The sequence below is a fragment of the Archocentrus centrarchus genome, chromosome 16, assembly GCF_007364275.1.
Source record: "Archocentrus centrarchus isolate MPI-CPG fArcCen1 chromosome 16, fArcCen1, whole genome shotgun sequence".
In the NCBI taxonomy this organism is placed as follows: Eukaryota; Metazoa; Chordata; class Actinopteri; order Cichliformes; family Cichlidae; genus Archocentrus; species Archocentrus centrarchus.
Genome location: NC_044361.1, coordinates 18,697,521 through 18,724,956, shown reverse-complemented (window position 1 = coordinate 18,724,956; position 27,436 = coordinate 18,697,521). Strand labels below are relative to the sequence as shown.

General features: G+C 41.9%; 2 protein-coding genes and 2 non-coding genes across 5 annotated transcripts in view; 3 read left to right on the top strand and 1 right to left on the bottom strand.

Moving 5' to 3' along the window:
* The first annotated feature begins 205 nt into the window (after positions 1-205).
* limd1a (LIM domains containing 1a) lies at positions 206-18,230 on the top strand. Its single transcript, XM_030750796.1, has 8 exons — positions 206-1,976; positions 6,427-6,528; positions 10,721-10,788; positions 12,033-12,095; positions 12,650-12,780; positions 13,785-13,836; positions 16,168-16,236; positions 16,810-18,230. The coding sequence occupies exons 1-8, from the start codon at positions 752-754 to the stop codon at positions 16,945-16,947; spliced, it is 1,848 nt and encodes a 615-aa protein (XP_030606656.1). The 5' UTR covers positions 206-751; the 3' UTR covers positions 16,948-18,230.
* Positions 18,231-18,737: 507 nt separating this feature from the next.
* On the top strand, positions 18,738-18,810 carry trnar-acg (transfer RNA arginine (anticodon ACG)). The gene has a single exon. It is a non-coding gene; the product is annotated as a tRNA-Arg (tRNA).
* A 566-nt stretch (positions 18,811-19,376) lies between these two features.
* trnar-acg (transfer RNA arginine (anticodon ACG)) lies at positions 19,377-19,449 on the bottom strand. Its single transcript has one exon. It is a non-coding gene; the product is annotated as a tRNA-Arg (tRNA).
* A 2,760-nt stretch (positions 19,450-22,209) lies between these two features.
* Positions 22,210-27,436, top strand: part of deptor (DEP domain containing MTOR-interacting protein) — a 33,731-nt gene continuing 28,504 nt past the window's right edge. The window contains exons 1-3 of one of the 2 annotated variants that reach the window (XM_030750180.1): positions 22,210-22,560; positions 22,716-22,805; positions 26,270-26,448. In XM_030750180.1, the coding sequence (XP_030606040.1) occupies positions 22,547-22,560; positions 22,716-22,805; positions 26,270-26,448 (283 nt within the window). In that variant the 5' untranslated portion in view covers positions 22,210-22,546. Of the gene's footprint in view, positions 22,561-22,712; positions 22,806-26,269; positions 26,449-27,436 lie in introns of both variants that reach the window. The other variant, XM_030750179.1, reaches the window with a different exon arrangement.

Here is a 27,436-nt window from a genome sequence, read left to right as displayed (position 1 = left end):
TTTTAAAGATGACACATAATGCATGGAACAGTTAACAGAATAAGCGGCCGAATGAATGCTTACTGAGCTATTTTAAACCGAGATATAGGCTCTCTGGTTACATAAATAACGCTGATTAATGGTGGGGAGCGCTTATCTTCTACTTGTCGTACTTGATTTGAGCGCTGCGCCTTTAAAAACAATCTGTTCCGTTGTGAGGTCCCAACCGTCGACCCGGCGGCCACGTACGGCTCGGTGCTCCAACGGTTCTCCCACGGTTTGGATTACTTTTATCTACCAAACGTGGCGATATTAACGACATTTCGGCTATTTTAAGTGCTTTCGAGTAGTTTTTCTTTCAGAGGTGCGAAGGACAAAGTTTTTGAATGAAACTGTAAAGCAGCAGCAGCAGCAGGAGGAAGAGGAGGGGGCAGTTTGTGGGGTCGTCCGGGGGTATCGGATCTGGGATCTGCTCGCATTTATAACCAGACAGGCGGCTTCTTCGGGGCAGAGCTGAGCTTCACGGACGGACGGTTTCACCGAGGAGGACGCGGAGGAGCTCCAATTTCGTCACCGGGAAAGATTTAAAGGACGGGGAAAGGTTGGAAACAACAGGAAAGGTTTTTTTTTTTTCTTTCTCGAGGCAGGACAACTAACTGTAAAGTTTGGAAATTTCACTCTTCCTCAGATTTTGGGGATTTAGCTAGACTTTCGGCGGCAGATACAACTACTTGTAACTTTTCTGAAGCAGAGCCGATACGCCTTTTCAAAAATGGATAAATACGAGGATTTAGGGCTTGAGGCGAGCAAGTTTATCGAGGATCTAAACATGTATGAAGCATCCAGAGATGGTTTGTTTCGAATGAGGAGGGATGCGGGAAATAACCCCGACTTTGAAGAGACCAGAAGAGTTTTTGCCTCTAAAATGACTAAAATACACATGCAGAAACACCAGGAGGAGATGGCCAGAAACAACCAGGCCATTAAAATGAACGGGGGTCACAACAGTATACATTACACCAAAGACAGACCGCCCATCAATAGTTACAGACAGCCGGGTGAAGCTGCTGCGAAGCCCCCACTACTATCTGGCCCCGTGCCGAGCAGCGCGGCTGGGAATCAGTACGGACAGTTTGACGGCCAGAGACACCACACGGGTATCCAGTCTGAACTTCCTACCGGCAGGGCATACGACTACGGAAACAATTACGACAGTAAGGAGCGTTTAGAGCCCCATTCATACCAGCATACCACCCCTTCTCCGCCTAGTTCTGGAAACCCTTCTCATGCTCGTCACCCAGTGAGCCAATCGTCTGCTTGGGCCCCATCCAGAGACAGCCAGCATGCACCATCTTTGTCTGGGTCAGGGAGCAGCAGTGTATCCCAGCAGCAGCAGCCCCAGTGCCTGGAAGCACCTTCCACCTTCAACAGTCTTCCATCCCAGCAGAATCAGGCTGTCACTTCTCCTGTTAATAGAAGTCCAGCATCCCCTGCTGGGCCAGCTAAAGGGTGGGTCGGAGGGCCCTCTGACTCAGCAAAACCAGACCTGTCCCCTATCCTGCCTCTGAGTGCCTTCACAGGAGGCGCTGACTTACATGTGCAGCAGCCCTCCACCAAGCCTGCGTCCCATTACATGCCACCACCAATTTCTAAACCATCTGTCAGCCATAATGGTCCTGTGGCGGCCTCCTCTGTTCTTTCTACAACTTCTGAAACACCTCAGCCCAAAGCCCAGGTGACAGCTGCTGCTTTAAACCCGAGCGGTGTCTTCAAAAGCATCAACCAGGGTCAAGGTCAGAGCCAGATGCCTGCTTGTGGACAGGCCACCAGTGCTGAAACTGAAGTCCCTTGCTCCTCTAAGCCTGTCCAGCTACCCTGTCAGGCTCTCCTTATGCACCCACCTGAACAAAGTCCTTCAGCAGCTGAAATAAAATTAGAAGCCCTCACTAAGCGACTGGAAAAAGAGATGGATGCCCAACCAAAGGCTGATTACTTTGGTAAGAATTCAGATTACCAGCATTAACAAGGGGATTTCTGCCAGTTAGGCAACTGAACAACCAAACCACAGTCCAAAACATAAACCAATACAAGAAGTGTCCACAACAGAAACACAGAAGATGAATAACAAAGTGTTGGCAAAGGGTGCATGTGTCAGTGACTGAAGCGACAAACCAACATGCTTCTTTCATTGACACGTGTTCCTTTTTGTGTAATATGAGTGAATCCTGGCAGTTTTATTTCTAAAGGCAGTCATCTTTTTGTGAACTTGCTAGCCCGATGCTGTCATGGTCCTCTTATTTTTCTCTGTGGAATGCAGACAGAATAATTTTCTAATTTGTCATGTCTCATGTAATTGCTTAATTGCCTACCCACAACAAACCCTTTTGCAGTAAAAGAATGTCAGAGGCCAGAAAGAAGAATGTTACCCTCTTATCTCATCTCAGGGATGTAATTGATTACTATTGAGGCACTTAACACTGTACTTAGAGGTTTATCACTTTGTGATCTGTGGGGCATCAAGTTTGTAATTGTATTGATGCTCCTCTTGAGTTTGTTTAACTGAATGATGTCACTGACACAGACCTGTGCTTGCTCATTTTTCATTACTCTTTCTGTAAGCAAACAATCAGGCTTGTGCATGCACTGAACACAATCGCACAGGAAGCTGCATTACCTCTGCCACACTTAAAATTCCCTGAACACCAACCATTAATTGAGTCCCTGGATCCTGAAGGATATCTGGATGTGTATTAGTTTGGAATATGTTCTAGAGAGACGATATTTCCCATTCAGTTTGATGTGAATTTGTGAATATATGGCATGAAATGTCTGACTTTGCCTTATGTTAAAGATTACTTTAAAAAAATTCCCAGATCCAGATGAACTCTCATTGTTTAGATTCATTCTTTATGTTGAACCAAGCTCCATCTCTGGTGAAATTTTCATATAAATCTGTCAATATTTGACTAATAACTCTTAACAAATTCACCAACAGACAAACCAAACCAGTCATATAACATAAAGGTGTAAGTGAGGATAACAGTTGTGACTGTAAATGTTGGAATTTGGGGTCATACGATGAACAGTCGCTGCTTGTAGGGATTGAGAAAACTGAATATTTTGCTTTTTATTCCTCCCATTGGTGCATGTAGTGGTGGTTTCTCTGGACTGCAGGTGCTGTCAGAAGATGAATGTATGTTGAAAATCAGAGATCAGTTCATAGGTTGTAATCACAGATGCAGATCCTTCAGGTGTTTGCTACACTTTCAGAGCCAAAGCTGTCTTTGAAAACATAGTGGGAAGGGAGAGAGAAGGAGACACACACGCAGAGCCCACCCGTGCCCCCTCACTGGAAGCATTTCCTGTTGTAATATCACAGTTGTAATTCACACACCCCCCACCCCCCAGGTGGGTTTATATTGGCGTGTAAGGAAAGATGCTCTGGCATACGTCACTGTCACAAGGCTCGTAAATAGCCCTGTAACGTGGATGTTACGGATGTGTGGGAGAGTAGCGTGCGCAGCATGCAGAGGTGAAGATTTCAAAGTAATGCTTTATATGTCTTTATTTTCACACACACTGTCCTACGTAGCCCACACAGAGTTCCTATATGGAGTTTCCCACCCGACCGTGGCTCATCCTCTGAGTCATCCTTCCACCAGGGAAAAAAAAAAAAAAAAACTAATGTAGGCTTTTCTCACTCGCTCAAGTTTCTCCAGAAAAGACCTACTATTGAGCTGTTTTTGTAGATCTCATCTGTGTTTAAATATTAAGTCACTGAAACAGTACCATTCAAAGGTTTGGACATGGGTAAATGTGTCCAAACCTTTGAATGGTACTGTATATAGTGGCCATTTGTAGACTGTGCTGATTGGCATTAACTGTAGTCGGAGGTTCTGGGAAAATGAGTTCATTGCCAATGGCTGCACCAAGGGAACACAGAGGAATGTCTGAAGGAAGAGAGCAAGGAATTTAAGAAATGAGGTCTTAAGATATAAAAGGGGGGTGTCCCCAGACGAATTTAGGGGTGCCTGTGGTGCAGCTTGAATGGATGAGCAGGCAATCTGAGGAATTTACGGACAGGTTTGTGGATGCATCTTTGTCCTTGGCCGCAGGAGCCTGAGAGGACGTGAGATTTATAGGCGAGTTCTTTGAAGAAGGAAGAAGCGGTGGGACATCCCAGAGTTCTGCCTGTCCTCTTCCTCTAACTTTCACATATACACATTCAGTGGAGTGTTTAGGATTGTGTTAAGATGGAGGATTAATTTATCCCATCTGGCTGTTGAGTGGAAAGCTTTGTCTTAACTCTGCCCAGGGATTCTTGGCTTCTGCTCTGGCAGACTTTCTGGGGTCTTATTTATTTATTTACTTTTCTTTAAAAAAATGTATGTGAATGTGATGTGCTCTCATGAACATGTCTTTGTGGTTCTGTCTATGCATATCTGTCTATTCTATCTATCTCAATATACCATCACTTCTGGGTGTGTGCTGGTTAGAAAGTAATGCTCATGCATTCATGCGTTTTCTTCTTTTTATATAGTTCATGTGCTGGATGTGTTTGTAGATGTAACTGGGTCTGATCTTTTGTTGCTTAGTCCTATTAAATAATTAATTGGCAAAGTAATACCACAACCTGCCACAGTGTGTGTGACAGTGTTTTCTGGGGTTTTTTGGGGGGGGGGGTTAGCCAGCCAGCAGCCATCCACTTAGAGTTTTGACAGCTGGGAAAGGTGATGGTGGCAAAGGAGGGGAGAGCTTTGACTGCTTGCTTTGCTTCCCTTCCCCCAACTTGAAGCTGGCTGGTCCCGTGAATAATTACTCTGTTTTGGAATATGGGACTGTGGCCAAAAGCAGGTCACTCAACCGGTGAGGAGGTAGCTGCAAAAATCTGGATTTTTTTTTTTTTTTAAGTTATAAACAGGAAAAATAAAGTGAGAATAGCCTTTTAGTGGGTTTCCTCTGATAGTGCATACAAATAACATGTGAAGGAACTGAAAATAGAAAAAATAAAGGTCCCAAAAATGTTTTGTCTGCTGTGTTTGCACCATTTTCTTAAAGGTACTTCTGCTATGTTGTTTTGGTTCTCTGAAGCATTTTTTTTTTTTTTTTTAATCAAGACATTCGTTTCAGTAGTTTTTGCCTACGACTGCTTTATTAGGTTTTCATTTAAACAAAATAGCTTACATAAGAGGAACATTCTTTGGCTTTCTAATAATATCCCGCTATCATCTCCAAATCTTCTTTCTAGCCCCTGGGCCCCTGATGATGTGTGCTCTGTGGTGGCATCGGGAGAGGCTTAGTTGATTTTTTTTTTTTTTTTTGTAAGTTTTTTTATAAATATATATATATATATATATATATATATATATATATATATATATATATATATATATATTAGTCCAATTGTATTACTGAAAGTCTGTTTTGAGAAACATTTGAGGAGGGCTATTAAATGTAACAGCATGTTTGTGGAGGACGTAGTCATATGATGAGTATTGGATAATGAAATGGAAACAGAAGTTTCTTTGTCAGTGTTGGAGAAGAAGCTGGGCTGGGCTGGGTCGGGCTGCTCACTTCTGCTGGGCTTCATTTCTCAGTCTCTGGGGAGTTTTTCTATAAACACACATGCAAATAACCTCATGCCGGCCTCTGCACACACTTCTGCTCACTAAAAGAGAAAGTCGAGGTCTCGCTTTCATCCTCCATCAGTCTCATCTCCCCTTCTGTTTTCACAGTTGGGTGGTCATACCTCACTGTATCTGATTGATTTAGCAGCTAGTCCATTAGAGTCAGCAGCGATGGGCGGTCTATGCCAGTTTGCCTTATCATGCCATGTCATACTGCTTCTGCTCAGAGGGAAAACTGGAGAATGACCAAGATAATGTTTTAATGCCAATTCTCTCAGGCCTTAAGCAGCTCTTTATATAAATAGTTGCATATTGATCACACGGTAACCTTGTGTTGCTCAGGAGCTTCCAGAGTCAAAAGAGAAATTACGTAATATTCCTGGCATGCTATCATGTGATTGGCTTTTTGAAAGGACAAAAATAGTATTCTTGACCCAACACAGAAGAGTGGGAAAAATTAACTTTGGCTTGGATGAGTGGGTGTATAAATATCAGCTACACTCCCATGCCTTGATATCAGGCCACATTAACTGTGTATGTTGTAAGAGTAAGGACTGCTTTGATTTTTATCAGCTCCTTTATTAACAGACCTCAATGTTTTCAAGCCAAGTCAAATAAGCAAACGAGGATGTGTTTCCCCTTTCAGCCATCCAGCTTTCTAAACCAGCTTCCTGAAGTTTTCTCTTCCCTCTCTCCATAAACGAATGAAGCAACGTAATGCGTGGGAATTGAATTAAATCAGTTTGATTTGTAAATTAATATCTTGTGACGGTGTGGTGTAGTGCTTAAATGTGTGTCTTCTTGCTGTGTTATTTTCCAGGAGTGTGCGTGAAGTGTAATAAAGCGGTTTATGGAGCCAATCAGGCCTGCCAGGCTATGGGTAGCCTCTACCATGACAGCTGCTTCACCTGCAGTGCCTGTAGTAAGTACAAGCACACAGACACACACATACTCTCACTTTTGCTCCCATTTAAACACTTTTCTCCGCACATAAAGCTCCTGTCGCCTCCTAACTAATAGGCTGCCAAAGAAGCTGTACTCTTGAATCAAAGTGGTATCTTCTTCTTCACTCATTCGCTGCCCCCAAGCAAAAACATACAATTATTTAGGGATTACTGTCCTCTGCTGCTAGTGTTTTGTTTCTGGGTGTGCCAGTCACTCTTCAGCCCACACACAGACATACTAAAAGTCCCTTTGCCTGCCTAATTCATGAGTCTTTCAACAAACCAACTTCTAGATTAATACTTAGTATCTGAGTCTTGTACAGAGTTCAACTCTGAAACTCTCCACCAAGCTTGAGAGAGATGTGTGCTTTGTGGCACATGTAAGGAAACAAGGGTGGCTTGTTTCACACTGAACCGGTTGGCTACAGGGTTTATTTGTTCAAAGAAGCTTTGGCATTGACTTCAAAGGCAAAAGCTCTCATTTGTTTGTGTGTTTCTTAAATATTACTTACCAGGGGCAGATGCAGTTTTTAGACTTTTTAAGACAGAATGAGTTTAAATGAAATGTGTTTGGATGGCTAACCATCACAGGTCCTGTGAGCGCTAAACATTATTTAGCCCAACCTTCTTAAAGATTTAAGGTTTACTTTGCTGCTTTTGAGTGATTGCATATGGTGTGTGGTTGACCTGCAGCTAGATGGTCATTTCCTTTCTCCAGTAAAGTATGACCTCACTCGTGGCTTCAACCAATTAAAATCTCTGTCCCAATTATCAGTTCACGGGCATGTGGAGTATTTGTGGCACTCTGGAGACCCCTGCCAAGGCTCATTATTCGGCACCTCCTCTGACCTATCTGGTTATACACTCAAATGTGTAATTAACACCTCTATTTGCCTTTACCCTCCATCATGTGTATTTGTGAGGAAAATAGGGTAGATACATTCAGATAATATTAATGCATAATATTGCTGGATTTAACTGTGTCTTGCAGTTATTATTTTCAAACATGGATCTCAAAAATTTTTGTTTCTTCAGGCATAGATGCATGTTTTGCAATTTGTGCAAAAGAGTGATAGCTGCCCCTGCCCCGGAGGGAGTTTTAATTTACTGGAAATATTGGGAATACCAAAAATGCATCAAAAATGAACATCAGTTGCAAATTAGAAATCAAAATCGAAAAAAAAAAAATCATGTTTTTAGGGAACTCAAACGCTCACAGTAAGGAAAAGAGAGAGGCGCAGTCCTAATATAGTGTGTGCCAATCGGTTCAGTTCAGACTTGTTCCGTGTTGAAAGTGATCCATAAATGTTACTGTGTGCGGAGTAGTAAGAAGTGACAGTGGTGCTCATTCGGGCGTGAAGACGATTAATGGAAAGGACTGCATGTCTCTGAGGCTTTATGTTGTGGGCTCAGAGTGTAGCTGATGCCTTAAGTGGCGGGAGAAAGTTTACACAGCACATACCTCTCATGGCTTGCTACAAGTGAGGGCATTAGGGTTGTGTTTGCTGCGAGTGGCCCCAGGGAAAAGCATCTCATCTGGGGAGGAATGCAGGCATGGGGGCCCTCTGTAGGCTGAGCTCCACGAGGACAGTAGGTGCTGTTGTGTCAGCTGGACGCAAAGAGATGGGAGTACAGTGTGTGGACAGGGAGACCATTCTATGGGAGCCCACCACCCACAGCACAGAGCAAGCATACAGGAACATAAAGAAAGATACACATTCACATGTATAACAGTGCAGTCAAATACTCAGTGATTATGTATTAAGTATTACCTCTTTTTTTTACATTTTTTTTTTTTAATCATCTCCAAAATGTGTATATGAGCATAACTGTTGCATGTGTTGAGTCACTGTCCCCACCCCAACCCCCCAGGTGACTGAAAGGCAGGCGCGCATTCCTGGTGGCCAGGAGAGCTCAGGCTGTGTGTCTGAGATTCAGCAATTCGCTGCAGGGGGACTTCCCTGTAGTTTAATCATTTACTGTTTACAGGCATTTAAAGGTACAACACAGTTCCAGTTAGAGAGAAAAAGCCCAAGTTTTACTTCTTAGATGGTCTGTCAAAATGTTTTTTTTAATTTTTTAAAAAGTATAATTCGGAAGGAAAAAATGAAAACAGCTTAAATTTATATGTTAACTTACATTTAAAGAAGACTTGCCTCTGAAGATTGCAACTAGATGGCTATAATAAATCTTTTTTTTTTTTTGTTGTTGTGGTTGTTGTGGTTTGTTACTAAGAGAGCCTCACACTGCAGCAGTGAAGCACGAACAGTGATAAACAGATTCTGCTTTCTTGATATTGGCCCCTAATACTAGTCTGTCTGCAGACTCCGGAGAATATAAGCCAGGATCCTACAGGTCCCCAAGTCTGCTGGTATGTTAACATCTGGAGGCTAGATTTTTCAGTGTCTTGACCAAACATCCAAAGTGCAAAGAAGTCTTAAAATATGCTCCTTTTTCTTTGTAAATTCAAAGTTCATCAGTGTCTTTCATAGAACAGGAAACTATTTGAGCTGAGAACCAATCTTGGAGATGTCTCAATTGAGCACTTGACTCCCGTGAAAGAACGGGGTTGAAGCTTGATTAGGAAGTCACGGCAGGGTCACTGTGAGTTGCTTATTTTCTGAATGGGATCACATGAGGGAATTCATAGATTTGTTTAATTAGAACACGGCCCTGTGTTTTGCTCTGTCCCTCAGGTGTTTTACATTTTTATGAAAGGGCTGCAGTCGTCATCCTTTCTGGTGCTCTTCAAAACCGTCAGTGCTGACTCCTGACTTTAATTAAGCTCTTATCTTTGCGCAAAGCCTTCCCTCTGTGACTCACTTGGAAAAGGGGAAAAAAAAAAAAGAGAGAGAGAGACAAGAATGTGAAGAAGAGGAATGGCCCATAATTCACTTTCATCCCCTTCATCATTCCCTCTTTCCTTTAGGGACACAGTTCTGAGACTATCAGTAATTACTCACGGCCAGTTCCCCACCTTGGCCTGATCAGAATGACTCATCTGTTCTCTAAGGTAGTTCAGGCCAGACCTTGGTACCGCATGGCCATTTTTACTTTCTTAAAACAAGATAATAAAACTGTGAATTCCTGTAGATAAGTTGATGGGCCACTGACTGAAAAATAGGGATCACAAGATTTTGTGGTTTATTATTTCACCTTTTATTCCAGCACATTGTTTCCAGACAGTCCAGTTATGACTTTCAATTAATTCTTTGACAATCTAAAGATGGTAATGAGCAGTAATTTATAGAGAAAAAAATGGTATTTGTTCTCCTAAAATAGTAGTTCTCCTCACTTTTCTGTTAATTGGTTTAGATCTTTCTCTCTGTCTCCTCCTGGAACAAGTAGTTTGTTTACAAAAAAAAAAAATAAAGTAAACAGATCATGGGATGGAGCCTGAGAGATAAAGAAGGCTGCAGTTCACTAAGGTTAACCCCTCCTTTCCCCTGCTGTCCCCTCCCTCACCTCCCCCCTTTTGAAAATCTGAGGAATGTTCTCTCTTCCTGTGGGACCTGGGCAGGCGTAGCTATGTGAAGTGCACAAGGCTTGGTACGCGTGTTTTGACAAAAAAGTAAGCATACCCAGCATGTGGAAAGAGATCAGATAGGAACAAAGAAGAAGAGCAGCAGTTTATTGCAGGCCTTGGTCTGTGGCGTCCATCGAATTCAACAGGGCAGTGTTTAATCTGTTGTACCGGTCCTATAATTTTATTTAATGAGCATTTTACTTGCATGTGTTTGATCCACATGTGTTCCTTGTCTGATTGTAGCCTGCTCTGTGCCCCAGCAATGCTATATTAAGACACCAGCACACTATGAATCCGTTTATTTGATTTATCTGCTTGGGATTCAGCAGGATATAATGAATACTGCAAGAGGGCCCATTACCTTTGAATAGCTGTAATTAATCACTACATTCTTAATGCCTCAGTGGTGTTGTAGCTATTTTCTGAGATGAAGCTCATGGCTCATGTAAGACTTTGCAGTATGACAGTTCAACTTTCTGTCATTAACTTACCTTTAAGTCTAGTCTACTTTAGTTTGCTTAATACTCATATTTCAGAAGCGGGAAACAAACATGTTTTTTTTTTTTTCTTTCTAGCAGCTTTTGGTTATCAAAGGTGCGAAAAACTGTGTGAGTGAAATGATACTAATGGACTGTTCTCTGCAGGTCGAAGGCTGAGAGGGAAGGCTTTCTACTATGTTGGAGGGAAGGTTTTCTGTGAAGAGGACTTCCTGGTGAGTGGTCGATATACAGTCAATATTTAGTGTACTTTAACTGGATTATATGGCCTGGTAACCATCATTAGGACTTAAAAATGCGTTGAGTTCAGATACCTGTTGGTACCTTTTTCATCATTTTCATTCTGCCCATTTCTAAATTCAGGTAATTTTGTGATTTGCAAAAATGGCAAAAGCCATATGTTGTTCCCATTTGTGTGAAAGCTCCCCAGTTCAAGGCCAGGAGGAGACATGCATCCCATTGAAGGTCGCATCAGGAAAGGCACCCGGCATAAAAATCTCTGTCAAATGAAATATGTGGATCCATCTCCTGTGGCAACCCCCTCCCCCCTTTTATTGTGAATAAGGGAGTGGCCGAAAGAAGCGTATTTGTACAGTGTTCCTTAAACCAACCCATGATCAGTGTATTCTGTGCAGCCTTCAACTTGAATACAAATAGGAGTCAAAGACTTGCAGTTTAGAGCAGTTTCCAGTATCAAATGCAGTCGATTCCTGTCAATAACTTCCCTTAGGTGAGACTGGAAGGCAGTCAGCAACTGGAGAAGCTGTTCTGCTGTTGTTTATAGGATGGAGGGCAGTCAAGCCATTTGGATCATAAATGCTGCACGTACTTTTCAAAAATGACATTCACCGTGCACAATCATGGATGCATTTACAACTGAAAGCATCAGTTTGAATTTGACATCAATTTTTCGTCCTGGGTTTACAGCTGGTGTTCATGTTGTGTTCACGTGAAAAGTATTTTACTCATTCTGACTCTCAGCAGCCCTGTGCCTGTTTACCCCAGGAGCACCTCTCTGCATAAAACCTCCTCTAATTGCCCCTCCACCAAAAGCTCTTAGCTGCTCAATTAAAATCAGAATTTATACTGAATTAAATTTGCTCTGGCTTTGCTCTCTGTATGAAGTGGTAATTATAAGCAGTGTTCTGCCAGGCCTGTAAGCATGGCCTGTTCTCACTGACATTTTCGTACATAATACTGCTTCAAATACTTTTCGGCACAGTTAAACCAAACTGCACCATGTTATTCATGACTAAATGGGGGGAAAATGTCACGAAAGCAAATATTGTTGTAACAAAAGATGATTTTCTTAGAGAGGAGAAGAGGCTGTTTTAATTCAACCACCCAGATGGCCTTGGATCTGACCTAGAGGAGACACTGTGGAGGGGGGTGTTGAGGGGGTCATACTGAAAGAATCAGAATCCATTAATTAACCGCATATGTCTTTTTGCTGTTGTAGTATTCTGGTTTCCAGCAGTCTGCTGACAAGTGCAACGCATGTGGACACTTGATCATGGACATGGTAAGTGTTGGGTTCCTCTCATCAGTTGAGTGGGCTTCTGTGTGAAATTTGTGTGTCTCAGCCAGATGATCTCAGCACTATATTACCTCACCCTAAATGAGCATTTGGTGTGCACATCTGGATAAAGACTCTGGAAGATGTGTTGGCTCTGTCTTTGTCTGTCTCACACAGACACACTGGTTTGTGGGTTTAAAAAGACAGCCACATGATGTCATCACAAGTCAGGAAGTGAAGTATTTCTGTTGACATGAGTCTGCATGTGTTATCCATTCAGTAGGCTAAGTGAAGGAGCTGTCTCGGTTTTTCTTTCTGTGAATCAAATGTGTTAAATCATCTTCTCTTTCTTTGTGACTTGTTTGGTAGATATGGTTGCTTCTTGTGTTACTTCTAATTGCTGGGTGCTTTCTCTTAGCTTTGGCCTATTCTGGGCTGTGATGATGACTCAGTAAACCCACGTGAATCACTAAACAGTCATTTTTGAAATGATGACCATCCAAATGAGAAGAAACATGAAGTAATTTCTCTTGATACGCTTCACTCGTTTCTCTCTATAGATCCTGCAGGCCCTCGGGAAGTCGTACCACCCAGGCTGTTTCCGCTGTGTCATCTGTAACGAGAGCCTTGACGGAGTGCCCTTCACTGTGGACACTGAAAATAAGATATACTGTGTCAAAGACTACCACAGGTGAGCGTCGCTTGTTACACAATAGTTAAAGGAACACCTGGATTTGTCTGCGTCAGATTAGTTTAGCGTGAGACTGGGAAAACATGTCCAGGTTTCATATTCCAAGTGTACTCACAGCACAGCCCTTTAACTTTTCTCTGCTACGGTGGGATCAGGTTGAGAAGGCCTGCGTGGGGTTGACTAAGTTTCCTTCTGCCACATGTGGCAGACACATGAGAAGTTTGGTCTGGCAGGGAGGAAGAGGGGGGGAGAAAATAATCACCGTCCAGTTAGAGGTGTGAAGCGTGGCATGCAGCCATGGCTCTTCCATCATTTGACGGCAACGTAATCTGCAAGACGAATGGAGGTCTGAAAGGTTTTGTGTGTGAAGACAATTGAATTTGTGCCTGTTAACCGCTTTAACAAACTGCACTCACATTTGAATGGTTCGCAGCAGCACCTGTAAAAGCTCGCTCTCAACAGCAGCTCTGCAGTTCCAGCTGTTCCTTTTTTTTTCCTGCTGGGACAGCATGTACAGCACAACCAAGCACGTGGCCAATCACTGCCTGACAGCCCCCACATTTTCTCTGTGCTGATTAAATCAGACAAGCCTTATTGTGTATACAGTATGTGACGTTTAGCCACAGTCATGCCCATCCACACTGAGAGACCCTTTTGTTATTTCCTCAGACTTCCAGGTGCCTGCCACGTGTGTGGAAAGAATGAATCCAGTTTGCTCTTTATTTTTCTACTCGTTCTTGGATTTGGGGAATCACGTGTATGAAGTGAAGCCAGCACATCTGCAGACCTGGCATTTCCTTAGTTGAATCAGGAGGCACAGAGGAGAGAGAGAAAGAGTGGGTTTAATGTCTGGGAAAGGGATACTGCATATGAACTGCAATCTTTACAATCTGGATAGAATTCATTTTAGGAATTGCATTTACTTCTGTTATTATAGTTTGTTTTTTTTTTCAGTAAAGTTTAAACAAATCTTTAAAAGTTTATTTTCTGTCTCACTTTCCCAGGGTCCTTGCACCTAAATGTGCAGCCTGTAACCAGCCAATCCTGCCCTCAGAGGTAAGCTGGCTCCAGCTTGTGTTCTCTCTGCTGTTTTTATTCAGGTAACATCAGCAATGTGCAAGATTCTCATTGTACGCAATGTCTAGGTCAATTTAGACCTCCCTACATCCTTTGAACATTTTTACATTTTCAATTCAAAGGATTATGCTTTTCTCAAAACACAAAAAATAATTTATTGTGGGTTCCTGAAAAATTAGGTGGATATTAGCCAGTTAACAAAAACGTAGCCAGCATGCAGTTCCACAAACAGCCACTTGAGTGTGCCTCTGAAAAGTGTCCCATGTTAAAATGCTGAACCACACAGCAGAAACGAGCATGTTTACAGCCTGCGACAACAGATTTGGTCTCTGTAAACTTAAACCAACAACTGGAACAGTGACTTTTTAGCTTCACTGTCAATGACAGGCAGCAGAGCTGACCCGATACTGAACCGTCCGGTGTTCATCTGTCAACTTTATTAGCTAAGTTTGCTAATGTTAGCTGATAACTTAGCACTCCTTTCTCTTATGCATATATGGTCACTCATGGTTCCAAAAAACCCCTAAAATTTCTAATGTTAAGGCTTCCAAACAGCTTCTACTACTAAGTGGAAGCTTGGTGGTTTGATCCCTGGCTGCTCCAGTCTGCATGCCAAAGTATCCTTGGGCAAGATACTGAACCCTGAGTTGCTCCTGATGCGTCCATCAGAGAGTGAATGTGTGTGCGAATGTTAGATGGAAAGCAAAAAGTGCTTGTATGAGTGTGCGTGTGAATGGGTACGGACATATTGTATAAAGTGGTTTGAGTGTTCAAGTAGTGTAGAAAAGCACTACGTCCATTTACCATTTACAGCAGCTACGGGCACAGGTGGTAGAGCAGGTCGTCTACCAGTTGCAAGGTTGGTGGATCGATTCTCAGCCTCCTCCAGTCCACACGCCTAAGCGTCCTTGGGCAAGATGCCAGAGTCGCCCCCAGTGTGAGAGTGTGTGTATGAATGAGGAGCATAGAGAAAAGTGCTGTATGAATGTGTGTGTGTGATTGGGTGAATGAGACTTGCAGCAGAAAGTGCTTTGAGTGCTCACCTTGACTAGAAAGGCGCTATATAAGTACCAGCCCATTTACTCATCTGTTAATTTATAATTGACACAACACATTGTCACTATACTCATGAGACATCATACTCATTTAAGATGTACTTCATTCATATCAGAGATGGGAAATTCCTTTATTACAGCAGTTAAAAATAAGTTAACCACAAACATACAGCATGAGCCATAGCTTACATGCATGTAGAATGGTATGTAGCTTAATAAAATAGAATACACCTGTAATAAAATATGACAAATCAAAAATTGTAAGGTTAAAAACTAATCTGAAATAAAATAAAAAAAACCCCCACAAAGTAAAATATTTATATATTGATAGTATAACTTGAAAATTGCACGTATGCTGAAACCACAGTCAGACAGTAAAGGGAATAAATAAAATGCAATAAAGGCCACTAACCAGACTTTAAACAGGGGACAGTTCATAGTCAGCACCTTCACCCGTACACCACAAGAACACACCTTTGTTAGTTAAAAGCAGTGCTGACATTTTAACTCTTTTATGGCCCCTTCAAATACCCAGCTTCTCTGGTGACTAGAAATATTTATTTAAACTTCAGATACACTGAGTGGTTACTGTAGGCAAGCTAGACTGTGTTATAGCAAATAAGTGCCTAGTCATTTTGTAATGTGCAGATATTATCATAAACTATATGATCGACTGTGGAGAATGATTAGCTCAGGTTCACGGGGACAAAGACTGACAGCGGTATCATAAACCTGACATGATTAAGAAACTGTTGGAGTACATTGTGATCAGCTTTATACATAATATATTTTTCTTGACTAGTTTTGCACATGGACTGTCATTCAGTAAGAACTCAGTTGACTATAAATCTGCTCATGTTAAGACCCAAACACAGAGCTGTGTTGATAGTCAAGTTTCCAACTGGTCAAAAGAATGTGAGGCCTCATCTCTCTGGGTTATCATTTGATAGGAGGGAGAAATATCAGTAAATTCAGAACTTATAATGGAGCTGCTCTGACACTGGAGCAACAGAAGATTTGCACTCAAGAGACAATTATCATGCACTTGAGCTCCAAAGTTGTGATGCAGAGGAGTACAAGATCATTCAGCTTGTGGCTATCATCGACGTCCTCGGGGGGGTTTTTTATCGACGTTTTAAAGCTTTTGTCAAACTGAGAAGTTGAACAGAAGCAGAAAGTAGAGCATTTTCTAGTGAGATTGGCTTCAGTTGTTTGTGTCTGTATGATATATATATATTTTTTCTTTTCTTTCCAGGGGTCTGATGAAACCATTCGAGTTGTGTCCATGGACAAAGACTATCATGTTGAATGTTATCACTGCGAGGTGGGTAGAAACACATTACTGTGAAATGTGTGTGTTTAGTGGCTCTTAGCCAGTCGCCCTCTGAAAAGCTTATTAAGTGAAATTATAATGAGTAGATCCCCGATCTTAATTACAGTCTTGGTAATTATGCCGTGCTGAGTAGAGCAGGTATGCAGCACCTCATCATCACCATCTGATCATTTTCTCGAGTGCCTGCTTTTTCTTTCTTTCTTTTTTTTCTTTTTCCTCTTCTCATCTGATTGACAGCTTTTTCTTCATAATCACTGAGCTGTGAGAAGTGGCTCTATGTGTAACTATTGGATGGCTTGTTCTCGCAGGGGTTTTTTTTGTTAGCCTTTCAAGTTGTTCAAAGGGGGGCATAAAATTTAGTGTTAGAAACATTTCTTTCAAGAAATCTCACAGCACAAAAGAGAACCCCTGTTGACCACAGCCATTATTGCTGTCAAATCTTCCAGTGGTCAAAAAAAATGAGATCGATACAGAACAACAATCAGACCCACTGTTCACTGTTTCATCTGTTCACGCTCACTCAGTAAACACGTCTCAACCGTGTTCCTGCTTTATGTCGTTCAGGACTGTAAGATGGAACTGAACGATGAGGAAGGTCACCGCTGTTACCCTCTGAACGGCCACCTTCTCTGCCACTCCTGCCACCTGAAGCACATCCAGCCTGGCTGCTCCTCTTCAGTCACTGCTGCTGCCTCCTACTGATAAATAGTGTAGGGGGTGGGAGACACCTAATGGCTCTAAGGAGGAACTGCAAAATATGGACTTCAGGAATGGATGTTTGCAGTTCTTGTAGAGGATTGATTGGATGCATCCTAATATAGTTTGATGTGTATTATGACAGGAATGTCAATGAAGTGTCCTTTATGCAGAACCCAATAATGAAGTACTGCAATACACCAAAATTGTACTTTGAATGAAATGAAACATTGCATACAGACTTTGCAGAAGTGTTGTCATATATTTTTTTATGTAAATATGAAACACATTGGCTGTGTAAATATCTTACACTGTGTGCCTCCAACTTGATGTCCACACTTCTGCTGTGAATTTCATGAATAATCTAAATAAGGATAATTTACACAAATTATGTGAAGTGTTCAACACTATATATATATATATTTGTTTTTTTTAGATGCAAGCAGTATCCAACAAATTACAGCATATAATAACCTCTGCACAGCTGTCTCATACGAGCATAAACCAACACTTGATTCACTGTTATTAATTTGTTTTTCTTTAAGTCAGATAAGGAATGCTTTGGAAAGCCTGTTTATAGCAGAGGTATGAGAGACAGACATTATGGCACTCGAAGAATCCTCAATTGAAATCAGTGGGATAATTTGGCACAACCACAGATTGCTGTAGAAGTAGAACTTCCAGGGGATATAAAAACTTTTTAAACCCTTATTTTGGGGGTAAGGCCTTCAAACATTTAAATCAGTTTTTACCACATTTAACTGGTAATTCTATATATGGGGTTATGATGTGCCAGCGACCATTGAAATTAAAGCTAATTTACAGTATCCTCCAAAATAATTCCCCAAAGGTGTTTCAGATGAGAGACTTGGTTATACTTTTAGTCTGCTCTGAGCACTTAGTGGCGTTTTCTATGCACCTATGAGGATGCTGGTATTAGGCCTGTAGATCTGTGTTTTATTACATTTGCAATCATTGCATTTAAAAAAAAGAAAAAAAAAAAAAAATATATATATATATATATATATATATATTTATTGTAGCCTATAATCATTTATGTGTGTCTTGTTTTGGGGGGGCAATCCTCCTTTAAATACTTACTTCACTTCCAGAACATTTTTGGTTTGATGTCTTTGCCATCCATATTTTATTCATGGGTTTACTAACTTAATATTTGCTTGCTTGTCATTTGTGCTCCTTATTTTGTAACCAGCTGTAGATGAAGATGAAGAGCAACATTCATGTGTGCTGTTTGATTGTTGTAAAGAAAATATTTAATAAATAAACAAGAAGCCAAATTTAACAAGTGCCTCCCTTTGCTTTTTCACTACATCAGTGTATTATTTATCATTAACTAATTATATTAAGCTGACCAACAGGCTCACAGTGTAACTTCTTGAAGACTGGCTCATACCTATTCAACATAGATGCTAATAATATCAGTAGCCTTGAGGAGCAATGCAGCCTCTACCCTGTTCTTTGCTGCAAACAGAAAATAGTTCTTAGCTTTTCAATGATAAACAGATGTTTCACGTTTATTCTTAAAAGAATCGATCTTGTGGTCTGTTCATCGGTTTAGACACGTTATCCATTAGCTCCGTGAATAAGCCCGACGGCGTCACCTGCTGGCCAAGACAACAATGACTAGGTAGTTTGTTTTTCCTTTTAAATTTGTAACCGTTTTTACAATAATTTTTCTCTTTAATACTATCCCTATAAAAAATATACATAAATCTCAGAGGAACTGCCACTGATGCATAGTACAAAATAGGCAACGTTTCTATTCTCCATCACGTGGGCCAGTGGCGCAATGGATAACGCGTCTGACTACGGATCAGAAGATTCTAGGTTCGACTCCTGGCTGGCTCGAAAATTTTTTCGTTCTCATCTGCAACGCCTTTGCTTTGTGGAGCTGAAAAAGGTCACGCACACCACCTTGTTTTTAGTTTCACTTCTGAATAAGTAATAAGTAATAAGTAAAGCATCATTTTCAGTCTTTTAGAGATTCTAGTTCTCATGGCTCCATCACACCTCTTCTGTCAAAGAGATAGATAATACTATCACTATCTCTAATAGTTATGATAATAACTATAACAAATTGATTCTAGGTTCTATAACAAATTGATCCACAAGGCCAGTGATGTGGGAGTGGAGCTGGACCATTATGGACAATGGTTCCCATCTACTCTACGACACAGTGATGAGACACACAAGGACATTTAGTGCAAAACTCATCCCACCGACATGTGGCCATCAAACTCTTTAACTCCTCTCTTAATAGGTGACACTATAGTTCATCTGTGCAGTTTATTTTGTGTGCAATAACTCAATTATTAGCGAGTCGAGTCATACAGTAAGTAATTAATCCCACATATAACGAAAACAAAACAAAACAAAAAAAAATGGCTGTTTTTTTTTTTTAACTGAAAAGAAGTCGAGCCAGCCAGGAGTCGAACCTAGAATCTTCTGATCCGTAGTCAGACGCGTTATCCATTGCGCCACTGGCCCACGTGACAGTACCAACCCATACCACCATATTTGTAGTTTTGTAATGCTCCTTTGGTCAATAGATGTTACTGTCGGACCATGAGTGTTTACAGAACTAAGTATTTACCGAACTTAAGAACGTTAGCTATACCTTTTTACACTGACTGCCATATCCAGCCATGATAGGAAATTCAACGCTTCACACTAGTTCACGGCCGTACAGAGCTATCGTTGGTGTGTTAGCAGTTAATCAGCACATTCAGGTGAACAATGGAATTTAACCATATCAACTTTCCATAAACTACTCATGCACTGTCACCTTCTTCCACGGTTGTAACTACCAAAAAATCGCAACGTTTTAAAGGTAATTAAAATGTTACGAGCCCCCCATGTAAATTGTTAATTGAAAACACATCTACAAACACACTCTAAGCAGGCCAAAAAGCAAGACCACTATTTACATTTCCCTCACAGCCCATAGCACACCAACAAATCCAGGTAACTCCGTAAGCCAAACAAATATTACATGTTTATCCACTTTTCCAACTAGATAAACTCCTTGCAGAAAGTAAGAATCCAAATAAGAATCCTCATCTGCACCTTTAAGCAATCACTGACTCACAAGTTAACCTGGAGTAATTCTCCTTTCCTCTGACCAGTCCTTCTGAGCCTCCTCTATTGCAGGCCTCTTTTCATTCTCAAATCAGTGCCAATAAAACCTTTGAATTATAAACTGTCCTGCTTTAGAGTCCAAAGTGCTGTTGCCTTTCACAGCCTTGACATCTTTAGACACTTTTAACAACATGTCAGAAAAAACATTATTTATTCCTTTGTCTTTAGTTGAATCTTTGAAAAATGCCAAAGATAACGGTTTGACAGGCATAAAATTGTATTTTTGCACCAACAAAGTGATTCCCAAAAAGCTATTAGCTGAAAACTTGGCATAGCTTGGCAATGTGTGCAGTGTGCCCTCAAAGATTTTGAGGAAACTGGACAAGTAGAGGCAAAAACACCTAAAAACTATCTATAGCAAATGAACAATATATGAAAGTTATGTCCCTAAGATATAGAAAAAAAATCCAGCAAAGACCTGACACAGGACCCGAGAGATGCATCTGGCCCTTCAGCTGATCCATCTGTTGTTCACTGAAGGGTGGAGGGGTGGCTGTCAAGAAGCCATTATTAAAGAAGTCAAACAGGGAGAAAAGGCTGAGGTATGATAAATTACACCAGAACTGGACTGAAAATCTGTGGCAACAGCTCTGATGGAGTCATGAATCTAAATCAAAAATTTTTTATTCAAATTGTCATCAATAGGGGGTCAGAAGAGAGGTACAACAGTGAGTGTCTACGGCCATCTGTAAAACATTGTGGAGTTTGTCATAGTTTGGGGCTGCATTTCAGCCAGTGGTGTTGGAGAGCTTTTCAAAATTGATGGAACCACGAACAGAGAAGGTGCCATCATATTTTGATCCATCTGGAAAGCATCTGACTGGCAACAACTTAATTTTTCAGCATGACACTGATCCCAAATACACTGCCAGTGCAGTAAAATCATACCTGGATAGAAAAACGCACAATGGAACACCAGACCCGTTGCTATGGGCGGGCCCTAGGGGGCCACTGATACGCTTGGGCCCGCCCTGGTCCGCCCACCCAAGCCAGATCACTAATCAAGCTAATAGTAGTGGTGCCCCCCTGTTGGATTTCATAAGCCCCCCTTAAGACTGAGATCTGGCGACGGGACTGTGGAACACAGTCAGGATCTGGATTGGCCTCCCCAGAGCCTGGACCTCAACATTATTGAAGCAGAGTGGGATCATCCAATGTCCTCCAAAAAGCCTGGAGAACTATTCCTGAAGACTACTTAAAGAAGTAAGAGTTCAGACTGTTAGAACTATACTTTTGCCTTACATACTGTATTTCCATGAATGTTTGCATCTTATCTCTGCACTTATTTTACCATTTTCTTAGCAAAATATAAAGAACTCAAAGGGTGGCTTAAGACCTCTGCACAGTACTGTACATAAAAGTACACACTACTATAGTGACACATTCTACTTTGGTTTTATGAGTTAGAAGTCATCTTTCAGTTCCCAGACAAGTTTCAACTAAATTTTTATACATTGAGCAACACATGTAGGCAGTCTGCATGTCCAGAGGCGTTTGTGTGCTGCTGCATAGGTTGAGCTACACCCTGCTTGCGTGTTCGCAGTTATGACTGGATTTTTATTGTTCTTTGGCCTTTTTCAAATCAAAGCTACGAGTAGGCTAAATTGACACTTCATATTGCCAGCATTGTTTGTCTGTACTGATTTGTGTTACAGGATGTTACACAATCTGTTTCTTTTGTACACTGTAACATCAAGACATCTCATTTTGTGGAATAAATGCAAATAACCTTTGTGTTATTAAACTTCACATTCTCCCTAATTGAGCTTGTGTAAATTACAGTTGTTGCAGTTATAAATGACTCTGGGTGCTCATTTTGCGTTTTTACGTAATAAAAAAACACACGCAAAGCAGAAAGGTGTACAATCCTATTTGTAGCTAAAATTATATCTCATGTCCCACCCATCCCACCTCATTCTTTCCAGAAGCTCGGAACGGGCGCACGCACACCTGCACGCGCTCACACGCAAGCGTGCATCTCTGTAACCCCGCCCCTTCGGTGAACTCCCCCAGTGACGACAGCAGAGTCCTCCCAATGCGGGGGCTTTGTGGATGGGTCTGGCTGCGCCGTGCAGAAAACGTGCAGTCAGCTCGTGTGGTTTGTCACACGCAGAGACAAACAAACCGAGAACCGCACAGAGGCCACGGTGAAAGCGAGAGCGCGCTGCTCTCACCAGGGTTGAATTCAAAGATTAAATACAGGGGTCCATGAGGAGGGGTGGGGAATGCGCGCATACACTGAGGTGTAAGTGTAGAATTTTTTTGGGGAGGGGGTTCAGGGAACTGAAAGTGGAGAGTTGCTGATGAAGCTGCAGGCGCACTGAGGCGCTACTTGGACTGTTTTCACTTCTCACTCCCTGTGTTGTTGCATGTGTTTCCTGGGATGGAATAATTTCCCTCTTTGCTAATCCAAGGAATAGCTGATATCCTGCTTTCACCGCTCTCCATGGTGCTTGAAGGGTAAGCAAAATCCGAGCTGTCAGTGCATTGTTTACGATCACCGCGTGGACGTTCACGTTGCCTTTGTCCAGTTCTTTATTTTTGTCACCTAAAAAGCGGTGATGCACATTTACATGCGTAGAAACACTCCTGCTCTTTGCCTCTTGTGTCAGCAGAGAGATGGACGGGATCGGGAACACCATGCAGAAGAAGGCTGCAGAGCTGGAGCGGCTGGCCGAGGTGCTTGTCACCGGGGAACAGCTCAGGTATGTCGGTCGGTTCTGGTCCGCATCCCCGATGAATCTTGTTTTATCAAAGTTTGTGGTATTTTCCTCATGATTTGACAAATGTAATCAGTAGCGATTCCTATACCGATATGAAAATAGTTTTTAAGTTACTGTGCATGCTCAGTTCAGCGTGTTCTGACTCGATCTATAAGAAGAAGGACATGACACAAAAAAAAGGGAAGTGGGTATTGTGAGCACATTTGACAGTAGGTTAATACTCATGCACATGGCTCCCTCTCCTTGCAGACGGGCGCAAGAACCTGTTTTTGCCCCACTGCAGCATGCACAACCAAACAAAGACATCCGCACATGCATAACCCTCCTCATGCACACTGCCGCTCCTCACTATGTAACGCATTTCACATTGCCCTGGCATTGCAATGTCAAGATTCTGCAGGATCCTGGGTTGCACCAGTAATTGTTGTTGCTCCACCTGTACAGTGCCCTTTGAGCTACCCTGAGAATGATGAACTTACTAACCCTGTGCCATTATCAAGCCCTGCCCATTCTTCCTATCAGGGATTTGTACCAACACTGCCAGCAGTGTTGTTGACACGCTGTACCCTTTGACCCACAGCACTGTAAAAAAAAAAAAGAAAAGAAAAGGCTCCATAACCAGCAGTCCATTCACTACTTCATACCCCCAGCGATGAATAGAGGCTCAGTTGGTAAAGCATGGCGTCAATGCCCGGAATTTCAGCCCCCAACTGAACTATGTAGAAATATGCAACTGACTTGTCTTTGTGGTCGGTTGTGTTCTGATGTCTGTTGCTTTTCTGTATTCCAAAAAGTCACAAGCAGTAACTCTTCAGTCGTCCTTGCACATACTCTTCAGTGTGGTCTTGCTCACTGCCCCCCCAAGAGTGCATCTCCCAGTTTATCTTTATATACTTCGTGTGTGTGTGTGTGTGTGTGTGTGTATGTGTTGTGTGTTAGTGTCCCTGGCACTGCTGTACACTGAGATTGCCAGCTGGGATCGTGGCCAGTGTCAGTATTCGAAAGGTTGGTTGGGGTAGCTCGGAGTCTCCTGAGATGCTGCTTGAGGTTGTGGCTTACAAGATTTGCTCTCTGCTCTAAATCTTATTTCCTGTCAACTTTAAAGATGTCTTTTTGTCACTAATTTTCTTCACACTTTAACAGTTTAGGTGTTTGATGGTTTCCCACAGCAGGGTTGGTGGTTGCTGTATGGATGGAAAAACATTGATTAAAAAATTCAAACTGATGCATTTTGACAATTTTTGCCCTTAAATTTTATCTACTGCCGTCGCCAGGTCAAAAGTTGAATTTTCCAGTACTTTGGTTTCGGAGCATGAATTATTCTTGTATGTATGCATGAACATAAGAAATATGAAGCTCAGTGAACATAGTAAACATTATATCTGCTTACAGTCAGCATGTTAATTTGGCTTTGTGAGCATTTAAGAATGCTGATGTTAACAGTTAGGGTAAAGCAGTGCTGTGCATAAGTCCAGTCTCATTTTGTGGCTATAGAAAGTTTGAAAATAAATTCTGTGAGGCATTGATGTTTACTTCTAACGCTCAGTAGAATAAAAAATTGTTACTGTTTCAACCAGGCTGCATTTTGTTAGCTCCATTACCTCCCTGTTCATGGTTCCATCAATTTTGAAATGATCTCTAACACCACTGGCTAAAATGTCGCCCCAAACCATGACAGAGCCTCCACCCTGTTGGCTGTAGACAATTTTTTAAATTTAATTCAGTTCCGTTCAAGTTTATTTATACATAGCCAAACCACAACAACAGTCACCTCAAGTCACTTTATATTGTAAGGTAAAGTGCTTGTCCCCCTATGAACAAGCACTTAGCAACAGTGGGAAGGAAAACTTCCTTTTAACAGGAAGAAACATCTGGCAGAACCAGGCTCAGGGAGGGGCAGCCATCTGCCATGACCGGTTGGGGTGAGGAAAGTAGACAGGACAGAAGACATGCTGTCTCCTGAACTCCTCCACACATATCGACAACTATTGGAACCAGAAATTTCAAATTTGGATTCATTTCTCCGTTAGACCTGTTGCTACTGATTTTCAGTCCAGTTACTCTGAAAATAGTCAGGTATAAGAACTGGACTTAAAATGAGTGAAAAAGCAGCCAATGTCCAAAGAAAAGCCTGTAGAACTATTGCTCACGACCACTTTAAAAAATGACAAGAAAGTCTGGCACCTTGGAAGCAAAATATAAAGAAATGAGGGGCGACTCAAGACTTTTGCCCTGTACTGTAATACTCCAAATTGCCAACTAAATTTTAAGTTGTTTCATTTATCGTACCTTGTTGGTCAAAGCAAGCAGTGTCTATATCTTTGTTCACTTTATCATGATTCAAGCTCATGGAACGTCATGGAACATGAATGACTCAGTTCCCGATACTGATAACAGCAGACTGTTTTAAAATATCTTATCACACGTTTGTGTTCCATCACGTTGACTCCTCATATCTCCGAGCAGATCTTTTTTCAGGCACAGGGCTGAAAAACAGATAGAGAAACAGCTATCTTGGCGCACAGGCACATGCAGCTGTTGTAGTAAGTCTTGTGACCGTTTCATAGCTGTGAATAGAGAGTTTGTTGCACCGTGGCCTAGTCTGATGGAGAGTAAGTGTTCATGAATGTTTCCAGCCTGGGATTCGGCATGCCGGGAGGCAGAGGCTCTTCCAGAAATACTTCTGCCTGTTATTGTGTGATTCATTTTGAGAAATAAGATGATTTTGCTTTCTGCTTCCTTTGAACTGAATTTATGTGTGGATTAGACTGAAGCTAAGCACATAGAGAGGATGATGTTGGGATTGCTTGGATGTAAAGTCTGTACATTTTCAGCTGAGCTTGTTTGCCCATCTTGAGTCTTGGCAGAAGAGTTGGGTAGGCTTGGACTAAAGCTGTCATTGTTAATCCAGCGTGATGCTAGCCAGCTGCATACAGACTCAGCATGAAGCGGAACTAGCTAGCTGTAGGAAGCTTGGCTTAGACTGGTGGGCTGTTTCACAATACCCAGGTTCAGCTAGAGGTCACTGTGAAGCCAGCGTGTGAAGCATCTAGACCATCTAGGCCTGCATGAGAGGTTCATCATGTGATTATGTAATTAAGTCTTAGAAATCCCTGCAGATGGCATTTGTCTATCATGCATTCACCTTAAACAAACAAGACTTATTTGCTCTAATTTCATAAAAAATGCTTTACCCCATAAGGTCACATTCTTCTTTAAGGTAGTACTGCTTGTCTTAGAGACTGAAATATGATATGCTGCGATCGACAGCAGTGTTTAGCTGTTTTATGTTTGGTTTTTGAACAACGTGAGTAAACGCATTCTTATATGTCACACCTTTTCAATGCACCCCCGCAGGCGTGAAGTGAAACAAAAAGCTCTGGCCTAATTTTTAAGAAATTGTGCTCAAGTGAAATTTTCCTCCCCTCTCTGCTACTTGTTTACAGGCTGCGGCTCCATGAGGCGAAGGTGATCAAGGATCGGAGGCACCACCTTCGGACTTACCCGAACTGCTTTGTTGCTAAGGAGCTCATTGATTGGCTGATCGAGCACAAGGAGGCCTCAGATCGAGACACGGCCATCAAGATTGTGCAGAAACTTTTAGATCAGAGCATCATTCATCACGGTACAGCTCCGCGTGTGTGTGTGAGAGAGAGAGAGAAAGAGTGTGTATTTTCCATTTTCTATAACAGCAAGGGTCTCTCTCCCTCTCTTGGTTTTTCTTTTCTTCCTGACATTTTCTGGGAACAAGCCGTGCCTCTTAATGGATGATTCTCTGTGTCTCCTGGCCAATTTGGCTCCAGTGGAGCGTCTCATACCTGCTTCACATTTGACCACAGAGACACAGGCAGGCTGCCTTTTTCCTCTTAAGTTGTTTAGACAGAGCCGACTCATAGGAACCAAGCTATAGATTGATGATTGAATGTTTAGATTTTAGTGATTGCTTTAGGCAAACACAGTCAAAATTCCCATGAGCCCGTAATGGGATGTGTCCATACAGTCTGAATGGAGAAAATGGCAGCTTCTGCTTCTCTGTCTCTTTGCATAAAGGAAGTGTTCATTTGTATTAAAGGCTCTGGTTCCTCTCAGTCAGTCTCTAACAGCTGCTTCCTATCGTGGTTCTTCGTCTCCAATTATCCACGCTGTTATTCTCTGTGAGGCGTTGTGTTTTGGGGTCGTCTGTCTCATTCTCATTAAAGCCGTATCTTTTAAATGTCTGCAAATTAGGCAGAAATTTACAGACGTCATGAACTGATTAGATTTTGGTGGCCTAGGTCACCTCGTATCATGTTAATGCAGTATCACAGAAAGGGAGTGGAAGGAATTTCATTATATATGTCAAGTATGTTATCTGGGACTGAATGATGAGCAGATTAGAAATCAGCGGTCAAAGGGCAAAATCACTGTGACCTCATAAAATTTGTTTTTGGACATTACTCGGGAATTTATGGGCTGGGTGCCACTTGGGACAATAAAGGCTGTTTCTTCTTCTTCTTCTTCACTATAGCTCACCCAGATGTGCTGATATGCTGATATAATAAGGGCTAGAGTCCATGTCCAGGGGCCTGGATTTGAGTACACGATATTTCCTGTGTGTCATTCCCCCCTTAAAC